This window comes from Eucyclogobius newberryi, unplaced genomic scaffold, assembly GCF_026437365.1.
Source record: "Eucyclogobius newberryi isolate DKJ021-1_F unplaced genomic scaffold, fEucNew1.0.hap1 SCAF_1, whole genome shotgun sequence".
NCBI classification, from domain to species: domain Eukaryota; kingdom Metazoa; phylum Chordata; class Actinopteri; order Gobiiformes; family Gobiidae; genus Eucyclogobius; species Eucyclogobius newberryi.
The window spans coordinates 27,470,428-27,490,184 of record NW_027315723.1 but is presented as its reverse complement, the minus strand read 5'-3'; the positions used below and the strand labels follow the sequence as shown (position 1 = coordinate 27,490,184).

The following is a 19,757-nucleotide window of genomic DNA, read 5'->3' as shown; positions in this document are numbered from 1 at the left end:
GCTCTGGACAAGTCGGGCCAACGGATCGAGGAGGTCCCAGGGCGGAGTTTAAAAGAGGGAACTGCGCCTGCAAGTCTTTCGTAAGCTGCTGTCTGCACACGCGAGACTGCAGGCGTTTTACAGGCGTTTTACAAGCGTTTTACAAGCGTTTTACAGGCGTTTTACAGGCGTTTTACAGGCATGGCAGGGAGAAAAGTGATAGTTTGTGATCAAAAATGTAGTTTGTTTTATGCATGAGCTGGTAACGATATAATATTTTGTCAATGCAACAGGAATGAGTTAGAATATCTGTAAAATGACTCACAAAAGAGCAGAAATATCACCTTTTATACCCTTATCTGAAACACTTTTTTATTTTCATTTTTATATTTAATTAATCAGCTCTTTTTGAAACTTTTTGTCACTCTAAACAATAAAGACTCCAACAAAACATTCACAATATTAGCTATTTTTCGATATCATATCCATTTCGATTTAGAGGTAACATTATGCATCTAAAATGACACTTGTTTGGACATTAAAAAACACACAATTGTAACAGTTTGGGGAGTTTGACGTAAGAATAAGGAAAAAATAAGCCTCCATCATCACTGTAAACATGACTTTTTATTATTATTCGCAGGTTAAATCCATCATGTTCAAGCACAGTACTTATAATTCAACATAATACAATTCGGTGTGATCCCTCATTCGTGTTCCAGCGTAAGAAAAGGGTTTAGGTGTAGTCATCTGGACACTTAAATCTCTTTTTCTCCCACGAACATAACAATAAAAATCTGTAATATAATCAACTATTTAAAAAGGGGGGAAAAAAGTAGGCATTTTGCTGTGCTTATCAACACTGCCCCCTAGAGCCTGCACACAGATAACATCTACAACAGTTGCACTCTTTTTATCGAACGCGCGCAGAGGAGCCCACCCCGTCTACTACTGGGGACTAGAAAGTACACGTGAAAGTACACAAGATCGGGCGCGAGGCTTCACATTCAATAAATAGGCAATAACGCATCTTCTCGTACAGTAACTTCAAAACGTCAGCGCTCCCCGGCTTCGGTCGCGTCTCAACCTTTGTACATTCTGCTCGTCGAAAACAATCAAATCTGTCAGTGGCTCCTGAGCAAAAAATACAACAACAACACATAAAAATGACACAAACTAGACAGCGTTAGAAAAAGTTGTGCGACACTAGTGAATCGCTTACAAAAATACTCTCTTCATACAATAAATGTCTCGCATCTCCCTTTGTAAACATAAGACTGGCGCCCGCTCGATACAATCACGGATCAATGACACGGATAAGCAGAACACATTTGCGTTTCACCCGGTTACAGTTTGCGTGTGTGTGTCTGGCGCTTGTCGCTCCGCTGAGGTCATCTGTTGGGGGTGGTCGGAGTGGGAAGGTCAGTGCTGGTAGTGTGAGACGGCGATGTGCTGGTGGTAGGAGCCGTGGTGGGCGGGGTAGATGAGGTCCGGGGTGGTGGGGGTCAGGCCCGTGCACAGCGGCTCGTGGCTGCTCAGCACGGACGACAGGTACTTGGCCTCTTCGGTCAGCTGCTTCACCTCCTTCCTCAGCGCGTCGTTTTCCTTCTCCAAGTTCTCGCTCTCCTGGAAGAAAGTTGAGGGAGAGGAGAGGATTAGGGTTATCGCGATGTCAGCGGTACGATTATTGGGAGAAAAAACATCACGATTTAACGATTATTCGCGATTGTTGAGACTGTGTGACGAAACGATGGGGAAATCTATCATTTTCATTCATTCCCGTGGTCTGACGTGTTACTGTTTCTCAGGTTTGTGACTGGCTTTACAAAACTGAACGTTCTGAAAGACAAAATAAAATGTGACAAAAACAGACCCTTTTTCATAGTTTTGGCCGGGGTGCGACTTATACTCCAGAGCGACTTATACAGTATGTGATATTATTCATTATTTTCACATTGGCAACCACAAGAGGGCGCTCTAGGCTCTAAGAATCTGCACTTCCTCGACCTCCGGAGTTTGTGGAGTTGTTTAGAAGTGACACAGAGGAGGAAGAATTCAATGGATTTAGTGATTTGGGGTAAAACTGATGCTTTGGTAAACTTGTTAGCATGTTCTTTATGCTATAGTTATCTGAATAACTGTTAATATGTTACATTAACATACCAAACACTTACGACAGTTCTGTCTGTGCCTCATGTAGCTGAAGGTGTTAGCGTTAGCATACGTACACCTATTCACCATGTTTTCTCATCTGTTATTATTTGAAGTTGCATTTCAAGATGAAATGTCTGTTCTTGGTCCTGGATCAAATAAATTTCCCCCAAAAAATGCGAATTATACTCCGGTGCGACTTATGTATGTTTTTTTTCTTCTCTATTATGCCTTTTTTGGCTGGTGCGACTTATAATCTGGAAAATACGGTATTTGTTAGGCTGTATATTGAATAAAAATACATAATTTTGCCTTACGATTACATTGTGACCTGAATAATTATGATTAACCTAATATTCTTGATATCCCTTGTTAGGAATTACATTTTATTTTTATTATATATATATATATATATTTTTAACAATATAGAGCAAGTGAGTGCAAAAGTTTTTCCTCAAGGGTATGAAAGCTAAGTATACAGCTACAGACCATGTGAACCATTCAGATTCAAAGTATCTGAAATGTTAAAGATCCAGCAAGCTTAATATCAGGTCTGTCTCACGCCAACAAGTTAGTTAGTGAGTGTATAACGGTTGAAGAAGCCTGAGGGCCAAGAAAAATTGGTCTGAGGGCCAGATTTGTCCTGTCCAATGTGCAAATCTGAGCGCTTCAGAAAGACTTTTGTCCAATGTTTAATGCTGACTAAATGTTTATTGCACTTTTCTGTTTTTTGACTGTTTGGATGAATTAATGTAAAGTAAGATAATAAAGGGGAATTTATGAACACTGACAGTGTGGAGTGACTAAAACAGGCCAGGAAAACAGAAAGAAACTGAACATCTGATAACAAAATCTGACGTGTGATATATTTCTGCAGAAAAAAATCACGATAAACAATGATTGAAACTACCCTAAAATAGAATAATCCTTGTAAACCTTTTTCCAAATGTACAATATCATCAGAAAACATGAGCTGCAATAAATAAACAGGACAATCAAACCCTGAAGTACTTAGTGTCTGTAGTGAGCTCTGTAAGTTCAACTCTCTGCAGCTAAAATCTTATTGTATACAAAAAAAAATAACATGAAATTTGTCACAAGTGCAACAAGAATGTACACCAGATAAATATTGAGCCCTAAAATACATTGTTCAGTCTTTCATTTGCTGATATATAGTAATTATCGATGGTCTAAACGTTCGTAAACTCAAATGCGGCGAACGTCTCTTCACAATAATCATTAATATCGCGGGGTTCTGTCACACGATTAGCACCTGTGAACGCGTCTTCGTGTTCTTCCCCACCTTTTCTTTTTGAAACAATCTCTTTGCAAACATTCCACTGTCTCGGGCGACGCAAAGGTCACAACACTCCGCGAAACAGACGGGCCTTTACGGTCACAGAGGCTCTGGGTAAACCCCAAGCGCTCGTGCGTCACTCGGCCAAACGCAGCCCACTTGCTCGCCGCGCGTTTACAAGAAGTGACTGCCGCATTTCTCCCCTCGCTCGGCCCACGGCGCACAACTCGAGCCCTCACCAGAAAACTACTACTGAGGAAACAGGAAGCCGGTCTGGTGCCACCGCAAGGGAAGACAAAAAAAAAGAAAGCCTTCCTGTTTATCGCGCAGCACGATTAGAGCAAAGCCGCAGTGTGATGACTTTAAAGCGCGGCACGGGAAGACGTCTTGTGTACTTCCCACCGCACTCGGCGTTTTCACGTCGATCTTACCGAGCTACGAGGAACAGCAGCTCTGAAGGAAACGCACCGACGAAACTAAATCAGGCCACAGTCAATGCGTTACAGGCATTTTAATAAGCAGCTGTGCCGATATCTGAACAAAGTGCTAGTTGATGCATTGTAAAAGTTGTAGTCATCATCGCCTCGCTGCGTCTCTGGCGTGCCGAGGAGGGATGCCCACACGTGCTAATTTATTCCTGTAGCTCACTGACTTCGACCGGCATCCAAGTGACAGCAGAAGCCATGACACATTGCCACATGGTCAGGTAGCGCAGAGTAATTATAGTGCGGTCCTATTCCGAGTGGTTTGACGGTTGTAACGTAATGTATTTAAAGTGGTGGCGCGTTTTGTTGTTGTTCTTCTTCTTACCAAATGTAGGCTGTCTGCTTTCTGAGTTTGTCTCATCCTGCTTTTCTGCGCAGCAATTCGGTTCTTCTCTCGCCGCATCACTTTTTTAACGTCATCCGAGGAGCCCTGGAGCGACAAACAACAAACAAAAAAAGAGCTTTATTTAGACGGTTGCATTTTGGTTGGTCGTTTCGTGACAGGTGCACGTTCGCATCACCTCAGTTTTACATGGAAGGGCCGGGTCAGGGAGTGGTTGAGTCACGGCTTATAACGAACCTATCGCTTCCTAACCGTTTGATTATGGTACAGTAATAAGTAATCCATTCGACAATGCTGTGTCGGTTATGTGCATCGAAGACAAATATGGAGGTCAAAGGGAAACTGCAGCAAGACAAAAAAGCGCCCTAAATGAATGAAGTTAGGAGAAACTGTAATGTAATCTTGAGCGGCGGAGTCATTACTGTACGCACGTGCAAGTCCGACACACTGTGTTCCTGACACTTGCCCAGTCATTCACAGTTTGCCCCCTCAAAAGAGACAATAGCTTCGCTCTGGCTCGGCGTGAGATCAATCGTGCAACTCACAAAAGACTACACATTGGGGTTGAATAATAACTACGGCCCATGTAAGCATTTAAAAACGCTCGCTAACGTGTGAAAAGTAATGGAAATGTACAACCGAATGTGTGCGTGTTGAAGTGAAAACAGTACATCAAATGCGTGTTGAAATAGTGGACAGCACGGACTCACCGCTCGACTTGCAGGTGATGGAGACTTGTAGCTTGTGTCGTTGCTATCGGAGCCCTGTGCCATCGCCAACCTGCCCGCAAGCGCTCGGTCGTTCCTCGCACTTCTGCTTTGTGCCCGTGTGTGAGAGAGAAAGTAAAGCCCTGAAGGTTTTGCCTGGGCTCACCACATGAATGACTCTCTTAAGTCTCCTCTCTGTCTTTCTGCGCCTCCTCCTCCTCCTCTCTCGCTCTCGCTCTCATGCTACCTATCTCTCTCCATCTGTCTGCGTTTGCCAAATAAGTTTTGATGCAACTTCTGGTAAAAGGAAAGAAGAAAAAAAAGACTTGCGTTACCTTGGAAGTCACATGTTTAGTGGAAAGTCTGTAATCTGGCAAATTCTGCTGAAATAACGCATTGGTTAACAGGTATTGTGAGGGCTTGTTAGTAAAAAGTTATCTTCATTTAATTTCATCATTTTGACCGAGTAACTTGGGGATTCCCTCTTCCTCTTTCTCAACTCGAGTCAAGTCAAGTATGTTTCGGCCTAATCCCCGAGAGACAAGTTGCCATCCCAAAACTCCACATATTCAACATCACTGTTTAGAAACGCTTACGGTAATTTCCAGAAAGCGTAGTAGGTTTTTCAGTTTGGCAACAAAAACAAAAAAAATGTTTTTAATTTCGAAAAAAAATCCCACGCTTTCAGCTATTTAGAAGACTACATCTGATTTTAGAGCTCGTAGAGTTTGTTTGTCCCCATCGCGAGGTAGCATTTGGTGTTGCAAGATTATCGCATAAAAAAAAAATAAAAAAAATGGACCAAAACAGCTTTGCTTGGCTGAACAACCCACCCACACAAAAACATGTTCTTCCATTGCAGGAATTTTGAAAGGCAAGGGCAGGCGGTTCTAAGACTTGGCATTTACCAGCGTCCAAAGCGAGTTGATACTGTAAAGAGAGCGACGGAGAGAGAGAGAGCGCTGGAGATAAAAGACACGACAAAACAAAAGAAAGAAAACGGTCACAAATAAAGTGTTGCTATATTATTCTTCTGGTGGATCACTTGGCATAAACATAAGTGAGTAAGTATGTTCCCCTGATACTGCTGCTGTGGGCCAAGCAGTGACACAGCTTTCACTTTTCAGGTCCCAATGTTTAGTCCAGGCAAATCCATCAAAAGGACTTTAATGTTTATGGAGAAATTAAATCAAACTGCGCGTGAGTTCTCAACTTGTGACTGGATCTCTGTGGTGGAAGGTAACGTAACTAAATAAAAAAGTAAAAGTACTGTATTGTACCATTTTTAGTGATCTGTACTTTGTAAAGTAAATTTGACAGGGGAAACTGTTTCATGACATTTCAGTCCAAACTGAACAGAAATAGGCTCTAAAATTGAGCAGGAAAGTTGCTGCTAATGACCAAAAAATCTGGACAATCAAGATTACAATTTGACGCGTTAATAATTCTTAAAATCTGTGTGAATTAATTCTGAACATGCATGTAATAGTGTACCTTTACACTTACAGTACATTTTGTATATGATAATAAGTCTTCTTCCACCACTGCTGATCTACATGAGCTTGGAGCCTGACGCACATCTGCTGAATCCCAGAGGCTGTCACAACCTATGAACACACCAAAAACAAAAACAAGGCCATCAGTCTTCAGATTCACAGTGGTGTCTGGTGAGGTTGTACCAGTCTCTCCCAGCACCAAAGTAACATCTCTGACATGTTAGTGATATGAAACATCTTGTGGGGGCAGCATAATATTCAAATAACACCACATACTGAACTCTCTTTAAACAATCTATGAACTAACAAGTAAGCATGAATTAACATTATTGACTACATTTACTGTATATTAGCATTAGGTTCAGAAGCCCCTTATGACGAGTGCTACAGCAAGGCCAGTTACGTCGCCAGGATTGGCGGTAGCGGGCCCCCATCCTAGAGCTAGGCCTGGGGTAGGTGCTCGACGGCGAGCGTCTGGTGGCTGGGCCTTTCCCCACGAGGCCTGGCAGGGCGCAGCCCGAACGAGTAACGTGGGGCCATCCTCTCGTGGACCCACCATCTGCAGGAGGATCCGTAAGGGGCCGGTGCAGAGATATTTAGGCGATAGTCGACGGCAGGGGACTCGACGACCAGATCTCCGGACACTTAAGCTAACTCTGGGGACATGGAACATCACCTTGCTGGGGGAAAGAGCCTGAGCTTGTGCGGGAGGTTGAGCGATACCGACTAGATATAGTCGGCCTCACCTCCACGCACATTTCGGGCTCTGGAACCCATCTCCTCGAGAGGAGCTGGACACTCGGGCTGGTGTGGGCTTGCTTAAAGCCCAACAGCTCAGCCGCTACGTGTTGGAGTTCACCCCAGTGAACGTTGCATCCCTACGCCTTCGTAGGTCTTTCCAGTCACTGGACAGTGCACTGACCGGGGACGTCGTTCTACTGGGGGACTTCTACGCCCACGTGGGCAATGACAGTGACAACTGGGGAGGTGATCGCGAAGAAAGAACTCCCCGATTCTGAACCCAAGCAGTGTTTAGGTATTGGTAAAAAAAGTGTCTTGCACCGCCTATCCATAATAAAAATCATGTTCAAGCACAAGGGTGTCCGACAGTGCACGTGACACTAGGACACCCTAGGCCGGATCAATGATCAACTTTGTGGTTGTGTGATCTGACCTCCGGACGGGAGCGCTTCTCCCATATCCCGGGGGAGGCTGGGGACAATGAGGGCCATGTTCTCGACATCGATTGTCAATAAGGGTAAGTAAGGGATGCCATCAGGCTGAAGAAGGAGGCCTATCTGACTGACAGAGGACTCGGAGGCTGACTCGTCCATGACTAAAGCTGAAGTCACTGAGGTTGGTGGCAGGACTACGGGGGGGATGAGATCTGCTCTTAGTACCTTAAGTCTCTGGATGTTGCAGGACTGTCCTGGTTGACACGTCTCTGCAACATCGCATGGCAGTCAGGGACAGTACGTCTGGACTGGCAGACCAGGGTGGTCCCTCTGTTCAAGAAGGGAGACCGGGGGGAGTGTCTATTCCAGGGAACTGGAGAGGAGAAAACGATTGATAGTCGAACCTCGGATTCAGGAGGAGCAGAGAGGTTTTCGTCCAAGGTTCATGGTAGTTTGCTCAACCAGTCCACATGTATTTGTGGATCTGGGGAAGGCTTTTGACCATGTCCCTCTGGGTGTCCTTTGCGTGGTGCTCCGGGAGTACAAGGTCGGGGGCCCTTTACTCAGGGCTGTCCAGTCCCTGTATGACCGGAGCAGGAGCTGTGTTTGCATTGCCGGCAGTAAGTCAGACCTGTTCCCAGTGCATGTTGGACTCCGCCAGGGCTGCCCTTTGTCACCGGTTCTGTTCTTAGTTTTTATGGACAGAATTTTTAGGTGCAGTCAAGGGTCGGAGGGTGTCCGGTTAACAGGAGCTCGGCTGTTTGCAGACGATGTTGTCCTGATGGCTCCATCAAACCCGGACCGGCAACATGCACTGGGACGGTTTGCAGCAAATCCGTTCCAAATCCGAGGCCATGGTTCTCAACAGAAAAAAGGTGGCTTGCCCTCTCCAGGTGGGTGGGGTGTCCTTGCCCCAAGGGGAGGAGTTCAAGTATCTCGGGGTCTTGTTCACGAGTGAGGGAAGGATGGAGCGTGAGATCGACAGGCAGATCGGTGCAACGGCTGCAGTGATGCAGTCGCTGCATCGGACCGTTGTGGTGAAGAAAGAGCTGAGTCGAAAGGCAAAGCTCTCGATTTACCGATCGGTCTACGTTCCTCCCCTCACCTATGGTCATGAGCTTTGGGTAATGACCAAAAGGACAAGATTGCGGATACAAGCGGTCAAAATGATTTTCCTCCACAGGATGGCTGGGCACTCCCTTAGAGCTCAGTCACACTGGAGGTTCTCGGAGTAGAGCCGCTGCTCCTCCACGTCGAGAGGAGCCAGCTGAGGTGGCTCGGGCATCTGTTGCGGATGCCTCCGGGGCGTATCCCACTGTAAGAGGCCCCGGGGAAGACCCAGGACACGCTGGAGAGACACCTCGAGATCCCCCCGAAGGAGTTAGAGGAAGTGTCTGGGGAGGGGGAAGTCTGGGAGTCCCTGCTTAGACTGCTGCCCCCGCGACCCAGCCCATATGGATGGATGTATTAGCTTAAGTATTAATGAATGGATGTATTAGCTTAAGTATTAATCTAAGCTAATACACATAAGTATTAGCTTGAATACAAAAGCACTTTTATTAACATTTAGATTTCCTCAGGTGAAGTATTTACATGGTAACTAAAATATAGCAGCAAGTGGAGCTCCAAATTTTTTAAGGCAACCGGAACTAGCCGGTTGGTTTTGTGAAAAGGGCCAAGTTCATCCACTCATCGTGCTATTTATGGTCTATGGTTCATCCATGTTAAAGTTACACCCCCAGTTAGTACACCACATCCTGACACTCACATCTGTATTTTTGTATGTATAAAATGTAAACTGTGTGAATGCGTGTACGGTGCTGTAGAGTGTGGTACAAGGAGACAAACTTACAAACTGCAAAAATGGTAAGATTGGGTTTGCAGAAGAGGCAGAACAATTGCCAGGTAAGAGTTGAGAGGAGCATCGGTATATGACTTATATGACACTGCAATATCTATGGTCACCTATGCAATGCAAAACATCATACTTTAATCTCTATCTTAATGTAAAGTTGTAAATTTAATGTGATGTTTTATAGCTGGGATTTATTGCAGTCGTCAAATACAGAGTTAGTTCATGTAACTTCTAAGGACCTTCAGAGGACTGTTTATATTTGACTAAGTAAGGCCAACAAAACAAAACTAAAGAGATTAGAACATCTAATAAATATATAGATTATATATAGATTATGACAATGTGTACATGTGTTATTTTTCTATTAGTCCACAGAGAGGTGCTGTAGTGCTGCTGAGCCAGGTGTAGGAGGGGTCGAAATTGGCACATTTATATAAAATATTGACCCAGTTGTCATGTGTATTTTAATCACTATGAAATAAAATGGAAGATTTAACAATGTAATAGGCCAATGGATTGATTGATTGATTGATTGAATCATAGGCCTGTGGTGGCCTATGATCCCTTCTCTTCAATCTCTCACTCTTTGGCCTATGGCCTAAACATCCCATAAGAACATGAACACAAAGTTCAAATTAATATAAGTTTTGAGTGTAAACATGTTTGTAATTCAACTTTTTATTGTGTTTATGGAAAATTATGTCAAGAGGTCATACTCACTTTGTCAAAGAACATAATTTTAAACGTATCCTAAATGGGAATAAACACTTCGCTGCCAAAATCTCATAGGCTTTTAGGTGCCTTGGACCTTTAATGACTGCATTTTGCACCAGTCCACACCTTTGTTAGTTTGTTTGTTTGTTTGTTAAAATTACTCTTTAAACGTTTTGAACATAAGTTTTCTCACCTGGTTCTAGCGTGACCTCTGCAACCTCAAAACTTTAGCCCGTGTCAAACTCCTCTTTGTGCTATGATCAAAACATGATAAATTAACAAAATATTTAGCTTTATGATAATTATGTAGGCTTTGAATTGATGGCTAAAGTAATGAGTATTGCTTGTTAAATACCCATGTCAGGCCATACAATTTTAAATGAAGTGTATGCATGTCAAACTTACATAGTGAATGGGGTAAAACAGAACTAAGGGAGAGTTGTTTGGACTGTCAGCCTCTCACCTGGTTCCTCTTCCATCAGAGTACATCTGTGTATCTGTATCTCTCACTCTTTGTGCATCAAAAAATACATATTGCATTATGCAGCATTGGATTCACATTCATTCATTCTTCTTCCTGTTTTTTCCCTTAGCTGGGTTGATTTGTTTTTTAAACCTAATAAAAGATGATGTTAATGTTACTGTCATGGTGACCAATGAATGTTATACATAGGACTAAAATAAAAAGGCAATTATATATATTTCTTACAAAAACTATTCAAAAGAAAAGCTTAAAAAGAACTGATGGATTAGAAGCAATGATCACGCTGCAATGTGTCAGACATGCGCTGATACTGGTGACGTTGAATAAAGTGAACAAGACACGCACAGCTTAAACACCGAGGAGCTCGTGGCGGTTCTTAAGTTTGTGAGAGTTATAATTAGTTGACTGGACTGGCTAAACGACAGGGAATACCTACCGTGACGTGAATAAACGATCAAGTGTGTGAGAGCGCGCTCGTGTCTGCGCCTCTCGGGCCATATGTGGGCCAAAGGGACACCACCGGGACCGCCCCTTGGAGCGCCCCTTGGAGCGCCCCTTGGAGCGCCCTGCGCACGAGCTTGGTGTTGGACCGTACCAACTGCGGGGGATATTTTTGTATTATTTTTCATATATTTGTTCATTTGTTTGTTATTTGAGTACCATGGATCTATTATATTATCGGTGAGTAGGTATTACTCGTTTCACGTTTATAGCTAAATAAGTTTGGGGCTTTTCTAAAAACGCTCAAGCCCCCAAGCCGACCCCCACTCCGCAGAAGCTTTAAAACCTGCCAGGAAACGCACGTAAGTCCGACTGTAAATATGAAGCTGGACCTACAGCCCAACCTTCAGCTTCTCAGGGTGTCATCACTGTTGTGGGCCTTGTCAGTAGAGGATCCTGTCCCACCAAAGGACATCAACCAGGCTCTAGGGGAGTCAAACAAAATATAGAATAAATAAAAACTGATTTGTTAATACCATACCCTTGTGTTAATTACACTAAAGTGGAGGCATTGCTACACGTGTTTGTGTTCAGAATTCTGTTCTATGGTACAAGATTGTATATTCAAGTGTTTTGAGTTCCACCATTGAGCCAGCCCATATTTTATAACTCGGAAAGTTGTTTAAAAGACAAGACAGTTTGAGAACTTGACATGTTTTTAATCTCTTTAAGACAAGACAATAACTTGCTCATGGAAACACATTAAAAATCAGCCTGTTAGAATAAAACAATAAAGAACTTTCAGAGTCGTTGTCGTCATATATAAAAAAGATATAGTTGTAGTCATCTGGACAGTTTTTAGAAAAATAAAATGTTTCGACTCATCTAAGAGTCATTCTCAATCCTCTTGGATGAGTCATTCTCAATCTGCAGAACGTCTTCGTTTTTCTAAAAACAGTGTCCAGATGACTCTACAATGGAACCCTGCCTGGACGAATGCAGGATTACACCGTCTCAGAGGAGTCCATCTCTTCAGTTTCTGGGGATTAACTGAAAAGGAAAGAGACGTTAGTGCGTAGAGTAAAAAGTGTTGAACTCAAGTGTCACATGAGTCTACCTGGACTGAGCTTTGGTCCACTTTAGTGCGTGTCTTGGTGGTACAGATGTGGAAGGATGGTAGAACGAACACCCCACTCGTTTACACTGTGCAGCAAAGCGGCAGGGCTGTCGAGGAGTAAAGAGGTTTTAGTATTAGTATTTACCATCAACAACAGCGTACATTATCATAATCCCAACTGTACCTTTGGATGATAAAATGGACAGTCCATTTTGGTGCAGTCTGGGAAAAAGCGACACACAGAAGTAGTCTGCACTGGTGGCACTGGGAGAATATATAATTTAGTTAAGACTAACACTGTGGGAAAACACATAATAAACCACACTCCAAAACGTGTGATAAAAGCTGTGTTAATGAACCTGGTCTTTGAGGAGGATTGGCTGTACTTCTTCGGCTGACGTGCGTGAAAGGACAGTCTGGCTTTGTGCATCTGGCGTCATATTTACAATTTGGATGGATGAAAAGGCATTTATCTCCAAATTTACAGCTGGGAAAGGTCCTACAGAAAAATTAAGACATGAAAAATGAACATGATTCATGTAGATATTGCAACAGATCTGGTTGACACTTACTTGCACTTTGTCGTAGGGTGGTGGTATGGACAGTCGTCTCCGCTTTTGCAGGCCGGCCAGAACTTGCAGCGTTCCGAAACCTTTTGTCTTTTCACTGGGACGTCCTCGGTTTCCATATCTTCATAATCCATCATTTCATCTTACAAGAAAACATGAAAAGACATGTTAGTTGACAAGAACATATTGCGAAGGACAGTGGCTATGGAATCCTACGATGGCTACGAAGTCTCCTTCCACTGGTCGTCATGGTTACCCAAAATGTTTAGTGGGACAGAACAAATAATCAGTCAAGTTGCAGTTTGTGGAGCAAAAGTGAAAAAAACAAAAGTTGTAAACTAGACAGCGTGCAATGGCAACAACAAGCCATTCTACATAACCGAGGGACACGGAAAGTAACTCCGAGAATCAAACATAGATGATCTAAAAAACAAACTTTGAATGACAAAAATATGACAAAAGATGCGACATAGGTGACAAAAAACGGGTCGGTACGAGTTAATAAAATTCAAGAAAGAAAGCACTACGATAACCAACAGTGACCATGTTATTAATACAGGAAGTAGAGCAGAGTTCTAAAATTGAATCCGCCCCAAAGCCACATTACACACAACTGACACAATTTTCAATCAATTGGCAAATCAATTAACAAAATAAAAGGTGTTATTGGGGATAACCTTTTACAGCAACGCTTTGATTTGAGCTGAAATAAAGTAACTCTTCATAGACAGTTGTGAAATTACATCCATGTTACCTAGCAACCTCACTGTAAATATAATATTGAGATTAATGCTGTGCCGGCAGTTCCTGTACAGGCCTTACAAACACTTGAGTCATTTGGAGGAAAGGGAGAATCCCTGGGTGAGCTCAGTGCTTACGACATGGAAGAAGCTTATCAAAACATAAATTAAACCAAGATGTTAAAATCATAAACTGGTTGGCTTATGACCAAGGTTTTAAGGCAAATGGCACCAACCAGAGATTTATAAATATGGATGACAAAAAGCATACAAGTTTTTTTCTACCAGATTGTAAAAGAAAAACAAAGCTTTGATATGTTGAAGGAATCCTTTGGCTTGGAGAACCAAGACTTTTAGGTATTTACAAGGAGTTATTATACTCAAGAAATAAAACAAAGTAATGATAAGTAATGATGATTATAACCATTGGACTGAAATCCGTATTAAGGCATATAAATCAGAACTTCCAATGGGAATACATAAAATATAGCCGCAAGCGGCAATGATCGGCCCTCGCCACGCCGCCGCCACGCCGCAAGAGGAGGGGGCGCTAACGCGCCCCAATTGTCCTTTTATTACATCTACTGCTGAATCTGTGACGCTGTCACATCTTCTCCCCTTTGTTTTACCATCAAAAAGCTATTTTATTTTGAATTCTTGGCAAAATGTGCGGCTTTGCCGCACAGACACCGTGACTCTTAGAATAAAAATGTGGATAACTTTTGATGGTCCACCCCTGAAGATGAGTCTCACCAAATTTCAGGTTAATATGTCTAACACCCTAAGAGGAGTTTGTGAAAGTCTAAAGTGTTCCATCCAGGCAAAGTGGCTGTTGTTTTAGTAAGATTTTATATAATAATTTATTAAAACAAGTCAGGCTGTCAGGGGCCAGGGGGGCCCTCTATCTAAAAAAGTTTGGGGCCACCCAGCAATTTCAGGGGCCCACAAGCACACGTTGCATCATAAGAACAAGATACAACAAGTTGTTTTAAACCTTGTTCCTAGCATGTAAAACAATTTAAAGTACTTTTATCTGTTATTTGAAGAGCACAAATACTGAATTCCTATAAACCAGAGATCATGATCTTTAATACTGTTTAATTTAATATAATAATGTTTCTTAGATACAAAATAAATACTGTTTACAGCATTTGACACAAGGAGATCTTGTGGAATATATAAAATCACAGCCTACAAAATAAACTACTAACATATATACATTGCCCCGATGCTAACAACTCCAAAGGGGGCGGGGCCCTTGGATACTGCCACATTGACATTGTCCCTAATGTGCAAACTACAGCTTTTGTTGCAAACAACTTGACTGAAAGACGGAATAGTGGACTGAGTAGAGATTGACGGCCGCCAACCTAGATATCATTTTTGGCACAAAATAAGACCGGGCCTTTCCGAGTACATCCGAACACAACCGAACGCAGCGGCCAATCAGATGGCCTCTTTCATCAAAATTAGACCACAGACACCGCTCGGCCAATGAGAAGCGAGAATACTGCGAAGTGGCATGTCTGTCAAAACGAAACTTAAGCGATGAAGATGCCCCAAATATGGCCAAATTACTAGTTAAATCTTGATTTTTTTCGAGGAATTTCAATACAGGGGCACGGCGGGCCCCCTCCTACTTCAAACCCGGGGCCCGCCGGCAATTTGAGGGCTTACGGGCCCCGGGTCCCCGTCTATTTCCCAGCCTGCAAGTTTGTCATCATATGCACATCGTGTCCAAGTGACAGCAGAATAGTGAAATGAGAATTTTCTAATGGCAAAAAGGCTGGCAATAATATATTTTGCTAAATTACCGTCAAGCGTTGGGTTTTTCTGCAGTCTCTGAAGGATGCTGACTTGACTGGAGCACTCAATGACTCCGTCCCTTGGAGGAGGTCTAACATCGTCCATGTCCATTTCCAAACCTGTGTAGTTTCCCCCTGGGCTGGGCACACCATCAAGTGTAACTATAAACTTTGGACTCATAGATTCCACCGCATCCTTACTGTAAAAAGACAGCCATTTTAATCAAGTACGGCATGAAACAATATGTTCTTATAACCCACTGTAAGGTACGATACCTGGACTGGACAGTGCGAGGCGTGGCTGAGGAGGCATCCTGTGTCCTGGCTGACAGCTCTTCTAGTTGTGGTTTACTCATTATAAAAGAACGAGTATCAGGAACTCCAGCTACTTCCAGAGCTATAGATAATTTGACATATCACCACATGGTTTTATATGAAGCATACACAGAAAATCTCACCTTGTGCCTGTACTTCATTGCGCTCTCTTGAATCCATTTGTAGACGTGATGCTAAGGATTTGGCGGGAGCTGCAGAAACAAGTTTATTCAGAAATAAACATGAAACACTGTTTGAACAATAACAGTTGAGAACACACACCAGTTCTAGACTGAGGTGGTTCTGAGGAGGAGTAAGCTCTGGGGGCCAGACTGTGGAGGTGCTCCTGCACCAACTGAATGGCTGCTGTCATCTCCTCACTGGTGGACAAACGTGTACGAGGGGCAACAGGAACAGTCTGACGCTGTGGGACTGTTCAAACAAATACAAAGTATGAGAAGAGGACAACATTATTACAGTAATATCTACACTACGTGGCAACATACTTGGTGTGTATGCTGTGGTTTTTGTGATGGAATCCTGTGCTTCGGATATGGCCTTGAGGATTAGATTCCTGTTAGCTTGTTTAGCTGGCGGTAGTGTAGGTCTGAAAAACAAATTTATCAACAATAAACAAAGTTTATCATAGAAGAGGCAAACATGTGAAAAGATGACTGACTTGCGCTCTGTTTTGGAGGGAAGGGACACACGACTGGACAGTCCTCTGCTGCCATAGTGTGGGTCATCATCTTCAACATCATCATCACTCTCCTCATCTGTTCTGCTCACTCGCACCACTGAGCTTGCAACTGGGGCTTTACGTTTCCGGGAGTCCTCTGTCTAAACAAGGACAAGAGTATATATTATAAATTTGACCAACTTATTTATGCAAATAAATATGGACAATTTCACACCTTGCTGACTGTCGTTCTGGATGACCTGCTGCTCCTGCTCTCCACATGTCTGGAGTGTGATTCTGCAGAACTTACTGAGGAGAACTTGCTTTGACCTGGTCTGTAGATTTCAATTGTAGGTCTGCTTGATGAACTGCGTGTGCGACTGGAACTGGTGCCCATTTCCACATGGTTTTCCGAAATCAGGTCATCATCCATGTCGGGTTTAATATCTATAACAGCCTCAGAAGGAACCAACTCCACAAGAGGTTTCACAGCAGATGTAAGCCTTGATGAAGAGCCTCTCCTTACAAAACAGAAAATATGCTTTAGTTTGTGTTGTTTCAGAGTGACCCTTGCATAAATTAGTCTATCTATTTACCTGCTTTCATATGCAGAACTGGATACTCGTGCTTCAGACCGAGAACTGGAAACTGTCAAAGATTTAGATTCCTCTACTCTGCTGCCTTCAGAGGAGCGCCTTTTACCAGCAATCGCACCACTGTCTGACTCCAGCTGATTTTTTGAAGAGCCGGGCTCTGAAATACAGATAAATGCAAAGAAATTGCATGAAACAGTCTATTGCAGGATACCAACACAGCTTGTTATCAATGGGCATAATAAAGTGTAACATATTTAATAGTTTGGAGACTGCACTGAAAAGGCTGACTTACCAACTGAGACAGATCTTAACTTCTCAAGAACACCATGTAACCTACAAGGAAACAGGTCAAGTCAGACACAGAATACAAATGTGCATTACTAAGGTGTCGGTGATAGAATTTAATGAAATTCAAGTATTTTTGACATACCAGGCAGTGAACTTAATAGTGTTGCTTCCCAAAAACAGGGACAAGTCGTCAGCCATCTGTTGGGATGTTTTCTTGTTCGCGACCATCACCATAATGTAGTCAGGAAGCTCTTCATCTATAAACATGGCCCAAAAATATAAAATCAAACTGACTTGAACTTATATACCTTCTTTTCACAACAGTCTATCCTCACCGATATAAGCCCCGAGCTCCTGCAGCTTGCCCTTGATAGCAGCCTGAAAAACAAGTGTAATATGATACAAGTTGGCAGCTGCATAAACCAGAACCAACACACTTATATGAGTCAAGGAGCTGAATAACTTCGTTTAGAGCTGGTCAAAGAATATCATATAAGCTTATACTGTTTTTACTCTGGCTATGAACAAATAACATCTAATACTCTGCAAGCTAAAAACATGCTAACATCGTGCGCCGACTTACACTGGCGTGAAGGCGCATTGAAACGTGCTACTCACTCTTATTTTCTTGCTGATCTCTGTCCCGATCTCCATCTTTCTGATAAAAAATAAAACAAAGCAACTAAGTATTTTATAAATGAATTGTTTCTGTTGTTGCGCCCATAGAACTAAAACATGAACTGGAAGAGGAATCCAAGATGGCGCTGTGACGGTCTCCACGGCAGGTGCTCTGTGCGCATGGGCGCTGCGAGGGCGCGTGTTGCCCAAAACATATTTTCTTCCGCATTACTTCCTGAATCGGGGCTAGCGCCTCCCACCGTGGTGACGACACATCCATGATGCTTTGCGCGACGGGAATGAGCCGACAACAGATCATGGAGCTATTAAATTATCGAAGCAGATCAACAGCATTTTATTTTTAATTTCAGAGTCAGAAAGTGTTTATTACCATTATCAATGAACACAATTCACAAACATAGGAACTTGTCTTGGTGATTTGATGCAACATAAAAAAAATGAACAATGAAAAAGAGAAACACTTTAAAGGTCCCATAACATGCAAAATCGACTTTTCAGAGCTTTTAACCTTCTTACATTGCTATTTGTGCTTCATATATATACCCAGAGTGTTTTTTTGATTGATTCCCGCAGTTTTTAGCTATAGTACAGACTTTATCCTTTCCTCGGATCTGTAAACTGACGGGGTGGATGCAAGACCGCGTCATACCCACAGGCACGCGTCATCATAACCCTAACCCTGTATGACTGGAGCAGGAGCTGTATTTGCAGTTCTGCAGTCCTGTTCCCAGTGCATGTTGGACTCCGCCAGGGCTGCCCTTTGTCACCAGTTCTGTTCATATTTTTTATGGACAGAATTTCTAGACGCAGTCAGGGGTCGGAGGGTGTCCGGTTTGGATCCTGTGGTCCACAGGATCTCATCTCTGCTGTTCGCAGACGATCCTGACGATGCAGACGATGTCCTGATGGATCCATCAAACCCGGACCTGCAGCATGCACTGGAACGGTTTGTAGCCAAGTGTGAAGCGGCTGGGATGAGAATCAGCACCTCCAAATCCGAGGCCATGGTTCTCGACCGGAAAAAGGTGTCTTTCCCTCTCCAGGTGGGTGGGGTGTCCTTGCCCCAAGTGGAGGAGTTCAAGTATCTCGGGGTCTTGTTCACGAGTGAGGGAAGGATGGAGCGTGAGATCGAAAGGCGGATCGGACTGTTGTAGTAAAGAAGGAGCTGAGTCGAAAGACAAAGCTCTTGATTTACCGGTCGGTTTACATTCTGAAGGGTTCAACCTATTACCCTTACAGAGCGTGTTCACGCATCGAGGGGAGAGATGACCATGAGTCGTCCAATTCAAGTCCAGAGAGTTTATTGCTGCCTAACAGAGGGGTCTAATACAGGCGCCTGGGTCTTAGAGTCAGCAGATCAAAAGACATTACATAACTCAGGTACCCAGTACTTATAGTCACAGAATATGATTATGCAATGTGTGCGCGGACGAAGTCCAGGTCACGAAGTCCCCACATGTTCCGGCCTCGCTCGTACAACTTCACAGGATGTTCCAGGGGGACTTTGAAACTGTTTTCCCCGCACAGGTTTTGGGGTTGCTCACGCAACTTGTATTTATCCACCGCTCGCTCTGCTAAATTTCCACTCCGGGCAGAAGAATGAAGCGATAAATGAGCATAAGTAACAAACATAGTAGCAAAATCAATATACTTCAGTTCCTGCCCTCACCTATGGTCATGAGCTTTGGGTAAAGACCAAAAGGACAAGATCGCGGATACAAGCGGTCGAAATGAGTTTCTTCCGCCGGGTGGCTGGGCGCTCCCTTAGAGATAAGGTGAGGAGTTCAGTCACACGAGGGGAGCTCGGAGTAGAGCCGCTGCTCCTCCACGTCGAGAGGAGCCAGCTGAGGTGGCTCGGGCATCTGTTCCGGATGCCTCCTGG

At 43.4% G+C, this 19,757-nt stretch overlaps 2 protein-coding genes across 2 annotated transcripts; both read right to left on the bottom strand.

Annotated features, from left to right (window-relative positions):
• Nucleotides 1-754: 754 nt before the first annotated feature.
• batf (basic leucine zipper transcription factor, ATF-like) lies at nucleotides 755-5,166 on the bottom strand. Its single transcript, XM_072442059.1, has 3 exons — nucleotides 4,966-5,166; nucleotides 4,238-4,342; nucleotides 755-1,605 (listed from the first exon to the last, which is right to left on the bottom strand). Exons 1-3 carry the CDS (start codon nucleotides 5,026-5,028, stop codon nucleotides 1,402-1,404), a joined length of 372 nt encoding a protein of 123 aa, XP_072298160.1. The 5' UTR covers nucleotides 5,029-5,166; the 3' UTR covers nucleotides 755-1,401.
• A 6,659-nt stretch (nucleotides 5,167-11,825) lies between these two features.
• zc3h14 (zinc finger CCCH-type containing 14) lies at nucleotides 11,826-17,999 on the bottom strand. The gene is made up of 17 exons (XM_072442058.1): nucleotides 17,855-17,999; nucleotides 17,572-17,614; nucleotides 17,379-17,493; nucleotides 17,241-17,281; nucleotides 16,949-17,105; nucleotides 16,588-16,873; nucleotides 16,353-16,513; nucleotides 16,180-16,280; nucleotides 15,956-16,105; nucleotides 15,817-15,885; nucleotides 15,635-15,755; nucleotides 15,368-15,558; nucleotides 12,817-12,955; nucleotides 12,604-12,743; nucleotides 12,429-12,508; nucleotides 12,245-12,351; nucleotides 11,826-12,177 (listed from the first exon to the last, which is right to left on the bottom strand). Exons 1-17 carry the CDS (start codon nucleotides 17,888-17,890, stop codon nucleotides 12,174-12,176), a joined length of 1,941 nt encoding a protein of 646 aa, XP_072298159.1. The 5' UTR covers nucleotides 17,891-17,999; the 3' UTR covers nucleotides 11,826-12,173.
• Nucleotides 18,000-19,757: the final 1,758 nt, after the last annotated feature.